General features: G+C 44.9%; 1 protein-coding gene across 4 annotated transcripts in view; it reads right to left on the bottom strand.

Moving 5' to 3' along the window:
* Positions 1-15,533, bottom strand: part of LOC126483740 (hemicentin-1-like) — a 1,186,523-nt gene that overhangs the window by 25,822 nt on the left and 1,145,168 nt on the right. For all 4 annotated transcript variants that reach the window (XM_050106870.1, XM_050106872.1, XM_050106873.1 and 1 more), the window contains one exon: positions 11,696-11,779. In XM_050106870.1, the coding sequence (XP_049962827.1) occupies positions 11,703-11,779 (77 nt within the window). In that variant the 3' untranslated portion in view covers positions 11,696-11,702. The remainder of the gene's footprint in view (positions 1-11,695; positions 11,780-15,533) is intronic.

Below are 15,533 nucleotides of genomic sequence, written 5' to 3' on the forward strand. Positions count from 1 at the left end.
TACCTGTCCTAAGTGCAGCACTCCTTGAAGAATAAGCTGCCATTCCCCAAGAAAACTTTCAACACCTGATTGAACGCATGCCCGCGAGAGTGGAAGCTGTCATCAAGGCTAAGGGTGGGATAACACGATAATGAATCCCAGCATTTCGGATGGAGGATGCCACGAACTTTTAAGTCATTTTCAGCCAGGTGTCCCGATACTTTTGATCACATGGTGTAGCTTTAGTGGGTGAAATACGAGGGCGTTCAGTAAGTAATGCAACATACCTTTTCTCCGCCAGTTTCGATTGAAAAATGCGAAATTTGTTGTGGGTCGTCGTGATATACTCCTGTTTCAGCCCCTATATTTTCGTGAAGTTCTGATAGGCGGTGGCGCTATGCGTAGCCTTGAAAATGGCATCTGTAATGGAGTTGCTTTCCAAGCAGAGAGCTGTGATTGAGGTTCTTTTGGCGGAAAAGCAGAGCATTGCAGATATTCACCGGCGCTTGAGGAATGTATACGAAGACCTGACGGTGAACAAAAGCACGGTGAGTCGTTAGGCGAGGCGTCCGTCATCAGTGCTGCAAGGTCGAGGCAGTCTGTCCGATCTCCCGCGTGCCGGCCGGTCGCACACAGCTGTGATTCCTGCAATATTGGAACGTGTGGACACTCTCATTCGTGGTGATTGACGGATCGCAGTCGAACACCTTGCTGCAACTGGGCGTATCTGTTGCTGCTGTTGACACACTCGTCTATCAGTTGGGGTACTCAGAGGAGTTGGGTTTCTCGGCGCCAAACAGTAGACAATGAAGAGTGCCTAAAGATCACCTGTGCAGGGTTGCTTGCGCGTTACGAGGCCGATCGTGACAATTTTTTGTCGAACATTGTCACAGGCGTGAAACATGGGTTCATCACTCCGAACTGGAAGCAAAACGGCGACCCATGGAGTGACGCCACACCACCTCTCCTCTGAAGAAAATGTTCAAAGGCGCACCCACAGTCCGTAAAGCCACGGTGACTGTCATGTGGGACTCAGCATGGGTTACTGTTTTTGGCGCCGTCCCTCATGGCGCAACGGCCAAACCGCGCGGAGTGGCCGCGCGGTTTGAGGTGCCATGTCACGGATTGCAACGGCCCCTCCCGCCGGAGGTTCGAGTCCTCCCTCGGGCGTGGGTGTGTGCGTTGTTCCTAGCATAGGTTAGTTTAAGTCAGTTTAAGTAGCGTGTAGGTCTAGCGACCGATGACCTCAGCAGGTTGGTCCCTTAGAAATTCACACACATTTGAACATTTTGGCAACGGCCAACCCTGAGGTACTCTCAGGAATTTGAAGAAACGATTTTAGCGTGTTTGTCGCCACGAAAATGCAAACGAACTTCTCCTTATGCATGACGACGTAAGGTCTCACACAGTCTGCACACCCGAGAGGAGCTCACAAAGCTTTATTGGACCGTTCTTCCTGATTCATCCTACAGGACAGACCTCGCACCTTCCGACTTCCGTCTGTTTGGCCCAATGAAGGATGCACTCCTCGGGAAACAATACGTGTATGACAGGGAGTTTGTTGACGCAGCAAGACGTTGGCTCCGAAACCGATCAGTGGAGTGGTACCACGCTCACACACAGTCCCTTCCAGTTGGCGCAGGGCCGTCGCACTGAACGGAAATTATTTTGAAAAATTGGGTTTTGTAGCCAAAGAGTGGGGAATAATATGGAGTATTGGTATCGCGAATAAAACCAGCCTGCTTTGAGAAAAGAATATGTTGAACATCCCTTGTAAATGTGCAGTTATCGTCCTGTGAAACGCAAATTCAAGGTGGGAGTTAGAAGGAAAGGGCAAGGGGGGGGGGGGGGGGAGGAGCAAAATGAGTTCTGGAATTTCATTGTAAGGGACAACGTGGTGGTTGTTATCCACAGAGCAGCAAAGGGAGGTGTCTACTAAATCATGGTAAAGGTTACTACTACACATTCTATCTAAAAGTAGTCATTATTTATAGTTTATGCATTAGCTAATTACCATTATTAGATTTCCAATCGTATGTTACATACCAAATTAAGCATAAAATGTTGTATTCCATATCCTGCTGCAATCATAAATTTTAAGACGGATTATAATCTAGGGTTAGGGACACTGTTTCATTCTGTAGATTCTAACTCTGTGTCGGAAAAATAATAGACATACGTCTTTCAGCGATTACAGGTCAGAACCAGAACTAAGGAGACAATGTTCATTTCGTTATCGAGAAGTGAGTTAAACGAGCTCTTAAATGCCGTCTTGTCTACAACTCGTTACGAGATATTAACTCTGCACACAACGAAAAACAGGAAACTGTTGATTGGTTGGTTGGTTTGGGGAAGGAGACCAGACAGCGTGGTCTCATCGGATTAGGGAAGGATGGGGAAGGAAGTCGGCCGTGCCCTTTCAGAGGAGCCATCCCGGCATTTGCCTGGATTGATTTAGGGAAATCACGGAAAACCTAAATCAGGATGGCCGGACGCGGGATTGAACCGTCGTCCTTCCGAATGCGAGTCCAGTGTCTAACCACTGCGCCACCTCGCTCGGTCAGGAAACTGTACAAAGGAAAGAAATAGGTTACCAAAATTTGTGAACCTCAAAAGTCTATCCCAGTAAATAACGATCAAACCACAACAAAACATAAAAAATGAACTAATCAAAACAAGTCGTATAAAACTTCTCAAAGCGTAGAATTGGGTTACCATTGTTTATGGACTTCAAAACACTCTTCCAGTGAACAGATCAACGTCATAAATACCAGAAGAGGACTAGTAAGCGTTTTTGCATGAGCGACCATATTGCGTCCCTGAGCCAACCTAGTCCTCGCTCAATAATTACGATTAATACAATTTACCCTTACCGAACCATGTGGTGGGATATTGCGTGTTAAACGAAGTTAACGAGTACGTTCCACTTTGTGACTAAATGTCCTTTAAGCACAAATATAGTTCGTTAAACTTTTCCCTAGCGTGCATACCAGCACGCTTTCCATCCTTATTCGGGAACTTTTAGTGACGTTCAATTCTTGAATGTTCGCTCTGAAGTCCGGTGGTTAGATCTACGTCGAGCGTTTTTTTGTGCCATAACCTTGGGCTAAATTCAGTTAACATAATGAAAGAAGACGTTAAACGCTACTTTGCTCATTAGGAAACTCACGGCTAGGAAAGACAATGTTATGGGCTCAAAGAGCGTCCATCGAAGAACGAGTAACAAATATTTAAACGTTTTTGCTAGCCAGTAAGCAGTAAACGTCTTTTAACCTGTGATTCTTCAGTTTCTCCCGGCGTATTTGTCGCTCGAACAGTCCACGGGTATACTGCCGGTTCATAGTGTCCAACAGGCACAATATTTCGGCGATCAGACATGTCACCATCGTCAGGTGCGCTGACGAACTGAGCTCCTGAGGGCGGGCGGCCGATTTAAATCCCCTTCACCCGCGGGTGGGGGGTGGGGGGGGGGTTCCCAGTGTGTCCGTAAGTGCAAGGATCACTACTAACGGAAAAAGCGTCACGTTCTATGAGGTTGGTACCTAAGCTCGTACCGTTTTTGTTTTGCGTGTTGGTATTCCGGTTGCTATGGGTGTATTGGCCCATTGTCATTCTTTACTTCTAGTTTACAGTTGGTATTTGAGTTTACATATTGTCATTTTATTGTTTGGAGATGGTAAGTGGAGCTGTGGACGCTAGAAAACGGAGTGCCAAATGGAGAAATCTGAACATTATTCTGTCTGAGCTCGATAGAGGAGTGGTAGCAAGGGAGGCAGCCAGAAACATTTGCGCCGTGTATGGGAAAAATGTCACTGGACAGAACGCGGAAAGAAAATTGTTTTCTCTTTTTATGGCGGATTGTTTTGACATTTGTGACTTTCTATATTCAAGAAGACCTTCGAGATTTAAAGAAGATCGTTTAATTGCGTTAACCCACAATGATCCACGCCAGTGTATTTGAGAACTTGCATAGGTGGTGAACAGCGATCATTCCACCGTCATGTTGTGTATTTGTAGACAATTGGGAAGGTTTTTATCCGGTGCAGTGTATGGATACCGCAAGTTCTAATCCTAAATCACAAAAATGGGAGGGCTGCCATATGTGCATTTGTGTTTCCTCGTCGTCAATTGGCTCGTGAACAACACCGACCATTCCTATCCTGTATCGTTAACGGTGAACAGAAATGGTTCTTTTGTGCTAACAAAAGGAAAGAAAGGAGTAGTTCAGCCCAAATAAGGCAGCAACTCTCCTTACAAAGACGTGCACACATTCACGAAAGACAATGTTCCGCATCTGGTGTGGCTCACTAACAGTTGCTTCTGCGACATATAACCATCGCTGCTGACGTTTATTGTCAACAAATGCGACATCTCGCAGACGCAGTCCAAGAACAACGCCCAAGAAGAATGCGTGAAGTGGTGCTACTCTACAGTAACGTCCGCCTGAATCCTGCTAGCCGGCCGCGGTGGCCGAGCGGTTCTAGGCGATTCAGTCCGGAACCGCGCGACTGCTACGGTCGTAGGTTCGAATCCTGCGTCGGGCACGGATGTATGTGATATCCTGGGGTTAGTTAGGTTTAATTAGTTCTACGTTCTAGGGCTGATGACCTCAGATGTTAAGTCCTCTAGTGCTCAGAGCCATTTGAACCATTTTTGAGCATCCTGCTACACTGAGAAAAAGCAGTAAACTGGAGTTGGGTTGGGAAGTCATTCCGCAGCGTCCTTATTCACCTGCCCTTCTGCCTTCAGATTTCTGGTTTTTCCACTCTCTACTGAACAACCTTCAAGGAATTTCCCTTCCGCATGAAAATGCTCGCCGAACACGGCTCGACGGTTTCCTCGCCTCAAAAGAAAGCGACTTCTGGAGTCGAGGAATCGAAGAGTTACCCCAGCGTTGGCAGACTGTTGTAAATAGTGAAGGAGAATATACTGAGCCGGCCGGTGTGGCCGAGCGGTTCTAGGGGCTTCAGTCCGCAGCCGAGCGACCGCTACGGTCGCAGGGTCGAATCCTGCATCGGGCATGGATGTGTGTGATGTCCTTAGGTTAGTTAGGTTTAAGTAGTTCTAAGATCTAGGGAACTGATGACCCCAGATGTTAAGTCCCATAGTTCTCAGAGCCATTTTAACCATTTCTGAGAATATATTGTGGATTACTAATAAGTCACTGTTACGTGTATGTGTTGTGTTTGTTAAACTTACGGATAGGTACTACGAATTTATGCACCAACCGAAAGATTACCTGTGTAAGTGACGTAGCGTGAGAAGGATGTTGCCACACAATGATGTTTACACGCTTCGTGACGTGTGGTACCTTGCTGTGTTTACAGTAACTGACTTTTTGGGGAAAAAAGGGGTAGTTGCATCGCAGTAGAATTTAAAAAAACACTGTGAAGTCGTGGACGCTCCATTGCATCGCTAGCTATCAGTAGCGGTAAAATAGGAGAAGGAAGAATTCGTGACTAATCAAACAATTTTAGTGTTATCGGAGCTGCTGTTTTCGGCACGACACGATGAGCGTAATTGTAACGTACTGCCCACTGCGTCCAGACCGCTCCCGCGGCGATCCTGTTTTCGCGTCGAATGGCGCGGCGGGTGCTGTGCCAACAGAGTGGCGCAGCGTTGTTTGGCCGCGCCGGAGCACACGTCAACAACCCGGCGAGCTGGCTCTCCTGATGGCAAACCGATGTCCGCCGGCGCGCGCCGCTCGCGAATTGATTTAAGCACAAGTCGCCGCCAGCCGGAACGAATAATGCGGTCGCAGCCATTGTCAGACGGGGAGCGGTGCAAACACGCGGCCGGCGCAGCCACTATCAGCGGCGTGCAAACAGTTTCCGCAAAATATTCATATTCCATTTCCGCGGGATCCAGTTTGGTTTGTCACTTCGCCTCTCTAGATCGTATTGAAGACAATAGCGAGTTTGTTGACGTGGTGTGATAACGTCGTGGCAGCGATAACATTCTGTTGTCTCTGATGAGTGAGCTTGTTCCAGACTTAGAGAGAACGATTTTGTAAAATACGACAGTGCATTGACTGGTATGAATAAGGGGGAAAAAAATCAACCGAACAGCGGATGCCGCGGTCGTCTCGCGGTTCTAGGCGCGCAGTCCGGAACCGCGCGACTGCTACGGTCGCAGGTTCGAATCCTGCCTCGGGCATGGATGTGTGTGATGTCCTTAGGTTAGTTAGGTTTAAGTAGTTCTAAGTTCTAGGGGACTGAGGACCACAGCTGTTAAGTCCCATAGTGCTCAGAGCCATTTGAACAGCGGATGATTATTTTTAGCGGCGAGTGTTTGGTTAACTGTGATTCTGTTCACTTTGGCATTCGAATTTGACCATAGATGAAACGCGCATTGCTTTTCTGGAAGGTATCTCAACCCATCCCAAGGGCAGTCAAGAAAAGTGTTTGTTTAAAAAATTTGATACTGCATGAACCGATCTGCTAGCATTTCATGGATTTCTGTCCCAGCATTCAAGACATTTGTTACCAGATTATAGCCGTGATGGAACGGGTACGATACGTGTTGCACTTCGCAGACGCCTAACTGAGATCGCTTCTGATGAAAACGTCTGAAAAATTATTGTCATACAGCAGGCTTCGCCTCATATATGCGAACAAATAAGCATAATTACCAGGGACGAGCTTTCTAGGAAAAACAGTACTAGAATTTGCGTGCAACCAACTGCGTTTTGCCGGCCGCGGTGGTCTAGCGGTTCTAGGCGCGCAGTCCGGAACCGCGGGACTGCTACGGTCGCAGGTTCGAGTCCTGCCTCGGGCATGGATGTGTGTAATGTCCTTAGGTTAGTTTGGTTTAAGTAGTTCTAAGTTCTAGGGGACTGGTGACCACAGATGTTAAGTCCCATAGTGCTCAGAACCATTTTTGAACCAACTGCGTTTCACTAGAGGTGTGAAATCGGCAATAGGTGTTTATGCCCTCTTCAAATAACATTTTAGCTTTGTTTATATATTTTCTGTACAGATCTCTGACAAATACAGCACACAATTGGTGTCATAGTGAGCTGAGATTGAACACTTTGAGATTGCAATTTACAATTCTCCATACATCTGTTCGCAGGTTTTTTTTACTTCCTGTTTTTAATTTTCTTTTTATTTGAGCGTTTCTCTCCGACTGTTTTCAGGTATCTCTTGTTTTCAAAAAGGTGACGAAAACCATGGAATACCTCCTAATATCTTGTCGAACCTCTTTTTGCCCGGCGTAGTTCAGCAATTCGGTGTGGCATGGACTCCACAAGTGCGTGGAAGCCCCCTACAGCAATGCTGGTCCCATGTACCATAAATGTACGATGGAATTCACGTCGGGCGATCTGGGAGGCCAAATCATTCTCTCGAATCGTCCATAATGTTCTTCAAACCAGTCGCGAACAAGTGTGGCCCTGTGACATACCGCATTGTCAACCACAAAATTCCATCGTTATCGGGAGCATGAAGACCACGAATGACTGCAAATGTTCTCCAAACAGTCGAACATAACCGTTGCCGGTCAGTGATGGTACCAGTTGGACGACAGGATGAAGTGCATTCCATGTAAATTCATGTAAAATCCCATTGGGCAGCCACCACCAGTTTGCACAGTGCCCTGCCGATAGCTTGGGTCCATTGTTTCGTAGGGTCTGCGCCACACTCTAACCTTACCATCAGCTCTTACAAACAGCCGGCCGGAGTGACCGAGTGGTTCTAGGCGCTACAGTCTGGAAACGCGCGACCTCTACGGTCGCAGGTTCGAATCCTGCCTCGAGCATGGATGTGTGTGATGTCCTTAGGTTAGTCAGGTTTAAGTAGTTCTAAGTTCTAGGGGACTGATGACCTCAGAAGATAAGTCCCATAGTGCTCAGAGCCGTTTGAACCATTTTTTTCTTACAAACTGAAACTGTGACTCATCTGAACAGGCCGCGGTTTTCCAGTCGCCTGGGTCCAACCGAGATGGTCAAGAGCCCAGGAGAGTCGCTGCAGGTAACGTCGTGCTGTCAGCAAAGCCACTCGCGTCCGTATTCTGCTGCCATACCCCATTAACACCATTTCGCCTCACTTTACTAACGGATACGTTCTTCGTACATCCCAAATTGATTTCTGCGGCTATTTTGCGCAGTGTTTCTTGTCTATTAGCATTGAAAACTCTACGGAAACGCAACTACTCTCAGTTGTTATATGAGGGCCGCCAGCCTCTGCTTTGTTCGTGGTGAGACGTAATGCCCGAAATTTGGTATTCTCGGGGCACTCCTGCCACTGTGGATTTCGGAATATTGAATCCTCTAACGATTTCCGAAACTGTATGTCCCATGCCTCTCGCTGCAACTACCACTCCACGTCAAAGTCTATTAATGCCCGTCGCGCTGCCATAATCACGTCCGGAACCTCTTCACATGAATCATGTGAGTGGAAATGACAGCTCCGCCAACGTATTGTCCTTGTATACCTCGGGTACGCGATACTATTGCCATCTGTATATGTGCGTATCTCTGTCCCAAGACCGTCGTCACCACACTGTATGTTCGTACAGTTACAACAATAAACTTCAGGGAAATAGCATCGAAACAGAATTTTCAAATTAATAACGGCAGAAAACTATGGCTGAAAAAAGAAGTACAAAGCCAAAATAAAAAAGACGCAATAACAACATATAAAGACACGTGTAACCCCGTCTTATGAGGCTCACAGAAGTTCTGCTACGTCAACAGCTCAATTGAATGAACAGTCACAAAAATGTAATATAAAGAGAAAATAAATGAATTACCACTAAGGTGGTTCAAATCTCCTTCCGTCCATACTGAATTATGTTTTCCGCAATATTCAAGAATCACTCCGGGCAAATTCCCGGATTTTTCTTTTCAAAGGACACGGCCGATTTCTTTCCCTTCCCTTGCAACAATCCGAGCTTGCTCTCCATCTCTAATGACCGTAAACTTCATTATTTCCTCTCCCTCAACCAGTCCTCACACGAGGATAATACGGACCAAGAACGAGCTTGGACTGGTAAAAGAAGCTGGCTACGTTCTTCTGAAAGGAAGTATCTCGGGAGCCGTTGAGTGTTTATGGAAATTGCGCGAAACCTGAAAGTGGAAGGCGAGACAGAGTTTAGAGCCACCGTCCTCTTGGATGCCAGTCCATTGTCGTAACAGTGCTTCACCCCGCTTGGTAAACTGAAGACGTGCAGTGTAAAACAGCTACAGCAACTTTAGACCTAGAGTACTTATATGAAAAACAAAAAACGTCAATGTGTTTGGGAGGACAACTCTTTGTGAGTTCGGTAACTGCTCAATTTCTTCATGACTCATTTACATCACAGCAGATTTTGGACATAAAATGCATGAAGGATTTCGTAATATGACTTTTTTACTAAAATGCTTCCACGAATGTACGCGTGTTTTGCTGCGATATTAACCGACTTTTGACCCTGTAATGAAAGTCACAGTCAGCAGGGTTCCCATATATCTGAAGCCTTTGGTCGCATATAGCAATGGAATGTCTGACAAGGAACTTGTCTCTTTTATATACCGGCTTCATCGCCATTAACAAGTCCTTTTCACACTCGCCTCATCCACATTAAAACTCTTCCTCATACAGACCTCATATCATGGTTGAGAAAACACCAGCTATTTAAATAAGAAAAAAAAAAACCAATGGGTGAAACTGGGTTGCTATGCGTTTTATTTGCTTTCCAGGACTTTTTTTTATTGACGATAAAATAGTTCACTTTAAATTGTCATGATTAATTTATCCAACACAGCAGCTCATTCTTATAGGTCCTCTACTAGTCTCTCTTTTCTTGGCCTACCAGCACTGTATGCATTTAGAGAATCTTCCCCACCTACAGATTTGTTTGGTCAAAATTAAGAATTTAGGAAGGAAGAGACCCAAGAAATTAATTAATATCTAAAACTTTCTGCACGCTTCCACATAGTAGTAAATCGTAATATAAATTCATTACGATTCTACAACAAGTTCATTTTTTCCTGGAAGTGTAAATGTTACTTAGGCGTAATTTATATTTTTCAAGAAAAGCTAAAACACAATATGTGTAAAAGAAATTTCTGTGACAGTAAATAGTTGTGTTCGACACATATTACTGCTCTTTTTAATTTGTAAATGGCTAACAGTGTAACATTTTGTATGTTAATTATGTTTTCATAATTAAATCTAGTAGGAATTTACTTTTTTTGAATTTTTAGACTTTTAAAGCCTCGTGGATTTTTTGGGTCATGTTAAATTACGACAGCTCTATTCATACCATTTATAAACTCCCCCTCACAATGACTACCCTTTATGAACTTATCCTCACACTAACCTCATACATTTTATGAACACTGCACACCGATCTCAAAACCTTCTTCGACTCCTCCTCGGCTGACCTCGTACCCTTTATGAACTAATCCTGACACAGCCCTAATAACCTTTATGAACTCCTCGACATACTGACCGAATATATGTTTTGAACTCCTCCTCTCGTACTTCATGAACTACTCCTCACACTGACCTCATACTCTTCACGAACTACTCGTGACACTGGCCTGAAGAACTTGTGAACTCCTTGCCACAATGAATATCTTTTTTGAACACCTCCTCACATTGTTTTCATATCCTTCATGATCTCCTCCTCACACTGATCTAATATATTTTACTTATTTCTTATCACACCGACCTGATACCCTTTTCGATCTTCTTCTCACTCTTCTTCACATTGACCTCAGATCTATTACGAACTCCTCATCACACTAACCTTATACGCTTTATACAATTCTAGTTGCACTGGCCCAGTTCTATTTTTTAAATACTCTCCACACTCACCTCATATCCTTTATGAGCTCCACCTCACACTTACAACACACCCCTTATGTGCACCTCTTCGCCGGCCTGCGTGGCCGAGCGGTTCTAGGAGCTTGGAACCACGTGACTGCTATGGTCGCAGGTTCGAATACTGCCTCGGGCATGGATGTGTGTGATGCCCTTAGGTTAGTTAGGTTCAAGTAGTTCTAAGTTCTAGGGGACTGATGACCTTAGAAGTTAAGTCCCATAGTGCTCAGAGCCATTTGAACCATTTTTGCGCCTCTTCACTTCCTTACGTGTCTATTATGAACTCCTTCTCATTCTGACCTCATTCCCATTATAAACGCCTCCTCACACTGACTTTGTCCCCATTATGAACTTCTCCTCACTTTTACCTCGTCCCCATTATGAACTCCACCTTTAAACTGACCTTGCCTCCATTATTAACTTCTCCTCATACTGATCTCGCCTGCACACTGACCTCGTCCTCACACTTTCTTTCTTTCTTTCACTTGCGCCTTTGTCCCGCAATGTGCGCAGGGTCGGCGTGGTTACAACTAATTTGGCAAGGTTAATTGAAAGTGGTGGCCGGATGCCCTTCCTGCCGCCACCTCATCGCCCCCAGGACGGAGTCAGTGTACCCCAACAGTCTGCGTCTAGCGTAACCATGAAATAGTGAGTAAGTGTTACAAATGTCTGCGTGTCGTGTAACCGAGGCGGGATGTGGGAACCAGCCAGGTATTCACCTAGCGGGATATGGAAAACCGCCTAAAAACCACATCCAGGCTGGCCGGCATACCGGCCCGCGTCTTTATCCACTGGGCGGATACGATCTGGGGCCGGCGCGCCTACCCGAGTGCAGGAAGTAGCGCATTAGCGCTGTCGGCTGACATGGCAGGTGACCTCGTCCTCACACTGACATTTCTTTAACTGACCTCTTTCTCATAACGTGGAGGCGAGCAAGGGCGGCAGCAGGAGCACCAGCCAGGTCAGAACACAGCTCCTCGGCGCCAGAGATCCTGCAACAAACACAGGCAAATAAGGCACTCATTAAGGCATTCCAAGTCTCGACGACAGCGTTAAAAGCAGCCACATAAAACAAATTCATTAGGTAACTTTTTTTTGTCATCATAGTTTTAACAATACATCGATTATACTAACTACGTGTACTATTTTCCAGTTTCCCAGTTTCAATGTAAGTTCATCACTTTGTTGTCCGTCTGTCTTTCTGTCCGACTGTTAAAAACCCTTTTCCTCGTGTACGGTGTATGTATACATTGAAACTTATGTTACGTATTAAGGAGTACTTTCCCTTCTAAGTCAACGCTATGAAATGCAATCAAAAGAAACTGTCATTTACATCACACATTTTGATACTCGCAAACTCATTCATCAAAACCTGTATGGTATTTCCCTTTAGTTTAGAGTCATGAAATTTGGCAAGAAGCAAGGTTTCACAGAACAACCGAAGGGAAAAAATCCGAAACTGGTTAACTGGTAATGATATCACACGGGAAAAAGTTGTCATTTATTATCTGTCTGTTCGCCTCTTAATATCTCTTTTTCTCCGGAATGGGTAGATGTATGAAGTTCAAATTCGTGTAATATAATCAAGTCCATAGTCCTCTGGGGGTGTAATCCTATTAACTCAGTGCAATCAAAAGATATGGCCATTTATGTCACATACTTTGGCACTCGCAAACTCACTAACTTAAGCCTATAGGGCACTTCCTCTTGACATAGAATAATGAAATTTCGCTGGAAGAAAGGCTTCACAGTTCAAGTAAAGGAAAAAAAATTTTAAAAATGTTAATTTGTAGCTAAACTACTCGAAAAAAATTTTCTGTTTTTAATTGTTATCCGACTTCGAACTTGAAATTAAAATATTAAGTATTGGAATCCCTAGGACCGATATCTTTCCAGTATCAATGTGAATAACAGACAAGAATCGTGGAAATCCTCCCTTCCTGAACGAGATTAACTATCTATATTATTCAGTTTGTACAGAACTCTCACTGCGCGAGTCCTACTGGAACCACGCCAATTTTTTCCCCATCTCAATATAGGTGCCGCATGTGCAGTCGTATCACTATTCAGAGACCACCATTGACTGGCTTGCCTAACTACTTGTATTCAACCTCATAAATATGTTGATTAATGATTGTCTTCCCATATTAAGTCTAATTTCAGACTGTGAATATCCACATGTTATTAAAATAAATTGTCGCCGTTTACGTAGTGGAATGTGTAGTATCATCTAAAAGAACGTAGTGTAAAGTTTCTGCTACCTTCTGCAATGAGGGCCCTGCGCTTTGGAAACGCTGGCATACGCTGTATGTCTGAGATACGAACTGTTGACTGAGCACAGGCGACAGCAATGAATTCTCTATTGAACGGTGTGTTGTGGGTAACTGGGGTGAGAAGAGATATGACGGAATCGCTCTATTAATATTGCATCTAAAAACTGTCGCCCAACGGCGGCTTAAATCTATGGAAGAATTTGCGTGAAAAGAAGGACGGAGGTGCTACTAAAATATTCAAAGGTTGCATGTGGTGTAGCTCTCAGGGTGCTAATTTTTCCTAACAGTACTTCGGAGTGTGAGCTATCGTTGAATCACAGGCAAGTGTTTGGTATTCTTCACGTTCTCTTTTCGAAGAATATTAGGTCTGAACTATTAGTGTCGAGGTCCGGTCTGCTGGCCAGCGTGTGGATGGTTTTTAAGGCGGTTTACCATCAGCCACAGCGAATGCGGGCTGGTTCCCTTTATTCCACCTCAATTACATTATGTCGGCGATTGCTGCGCAAAAACTTTCTCCACGTGCGCGAACACCATAACTACAACTACTCTACCACACAAACATTGGGGTTACACTCGTCTGGTGTGAGACATTCCAAAGAGGGTGGGGGGGGGGGGGGTGGCAGGGGGTCCACTAGGGCCCGAAACGCACAATAACTGTGGGCTGCTGTAGCCTGTTGTGGGGTTGAGAACCACTGACGGCTACGGCGGGGACGAAGCCTCTCCGTCGTTTCTAGGTCCCCAGTTCCATATAATACAATACAATGATTAAAACGAATGTTGGCTTTCCCAAGCGTTCATTCTGATGTAGAGACTACCCCATAGTATTGAAAGTTGTAAAATTTTACAACTAAGTTATGTAACTGCTGAGAGAGGGTGCACTGAACCAGTAACAACAACATTTCAGTGTGCAATGAAATGGACGGCCACGTAAAGAACCATCTGTTAACAATGTGCATTTCCCAGTCGCATTTATCAAATACAATGCTCTTCAAGTAAAAGCGCCTAACGCTAATTAGTGATGTGTGCTGAAGTGAAACTAGTTACCATTTCTGTATTTATTCACGACTGCTGAAAATTTGTAAATGAACTTGAATGACAGTTAACCAGTTACTAATGACGAATTCAGTAACATACGTTCAACTGCTGACACTACGAGCAGAATAAGGAACCAACTCCTTTGCATACAAAAGGTCTGTTCAGTAAATGCCATACCATTCGTAATTTCGTGCCAACGTTGAGTTGGAGCGAAATTCGAAATGCGCACACGTCTGTATTTAACGTGTAACTACAGAAACTTTCAACGCTGTATGTTTGTTAGTTATTGCTCAGTGCTGTATTGAGTAGAACGTTGAGTCGCACAGTTTGCTAATTTCGAGATGGCAGAGTTAGAGGAGCAACGTGTCTGCATTAACGTTTGCGTAAAAGTCAGGAAAACCTTTACAGAGACACACCACATGGTGCAAGTAGTCTACGGTGACGAGTGCTTAAGTCGTACTCGGTGCTTCAAATTGCTTATACGGTTTAAAAGTGGCCGGATAGATGTGAAAGATAACCCTCGTTCAGGACGCCCTTCGACGTCTACCGACGACGCTCATGTCAGGAACGTCAACGAAACTGCGCACGCCAATCGAAGACTGTCTGTACGAGAGATTGGAGAAGAATGTAACGTTTCAGTTGAACCATTTCAGCAAATTCTGACTCAGTATCTTTTAATGCATCGGTACTTGTAGCCGGCAAGTACGTCCCACGGCTCATGAGTCAAGACCAGAAAGATCTTCGCCTCACAATCTGTGAAGAGCTTTTGGATCGGGCAAATGAGTAGGAGATGTTCCTTAAGAAAATCGTAACTGGGGATGACACGTGGTCCTACGGTTATGTTACGATGTTGAGACCAAGGTTCACTCCTCACAAAGCGTCGGGAATGGTTTTCCAAGACCAAAAAAAAGCTCCTCAGGTCAGGTCAAATGTCAATGCCATGCTGATAGTTTCCTTTGACTTTGAGGGATTAGTTCATTATGAATTCATGCCAAAGGAGAGTCTGTTAATCAGTGGTACTATTGCGACGTGTTGCAACGCCTGCGAGAAAATGTGGGAAAAAACTTTCTGAAATGAAGCGAGACAATGCACGGCTCTTGTGTCACCATAACACGACCGCTTATTCATCCCTATCCTATTTCACAAGGAACGAAATCACTGTGCTGCCTCATGCCTCATCCTCCGTACTCCCCAGACCTGGAACCTGCGAACCTTTTTCATTTCCAAAGTTGAAAACCCCGTTGAATGGACGAAGATTTGCAACGGTAGACGAGATAAAAAAAAATCATAGGCGACTCTTCGCGCGATTCAGCAAGAGGCGTACCAATATTGGTTCCGGAAGTGGAAACGGCGTTGAGAGCGGTGTGTCACTCGTGGAGGAGAGTATTTCGAAGGATACCATGCACAGTAAGAAAAAAATAAGCGTAGAAAAGTTTTG

This window comes from Schistocerca serialis, chromosome 6 (assembly GCF_023864345.2).
Source record: "Schistocerca serialis cubense isolate TAMUIC-IGC-003099 chromosome 6, iqSchSeri2.2, whole genome shotgun sequence".
NCBI classification, from domain to species: Eukaryota; Metazoa; Arthropoda; class Insecta; order Orthoptera; family Acrididae; genus Schistocerca; species Schistocerca serialis.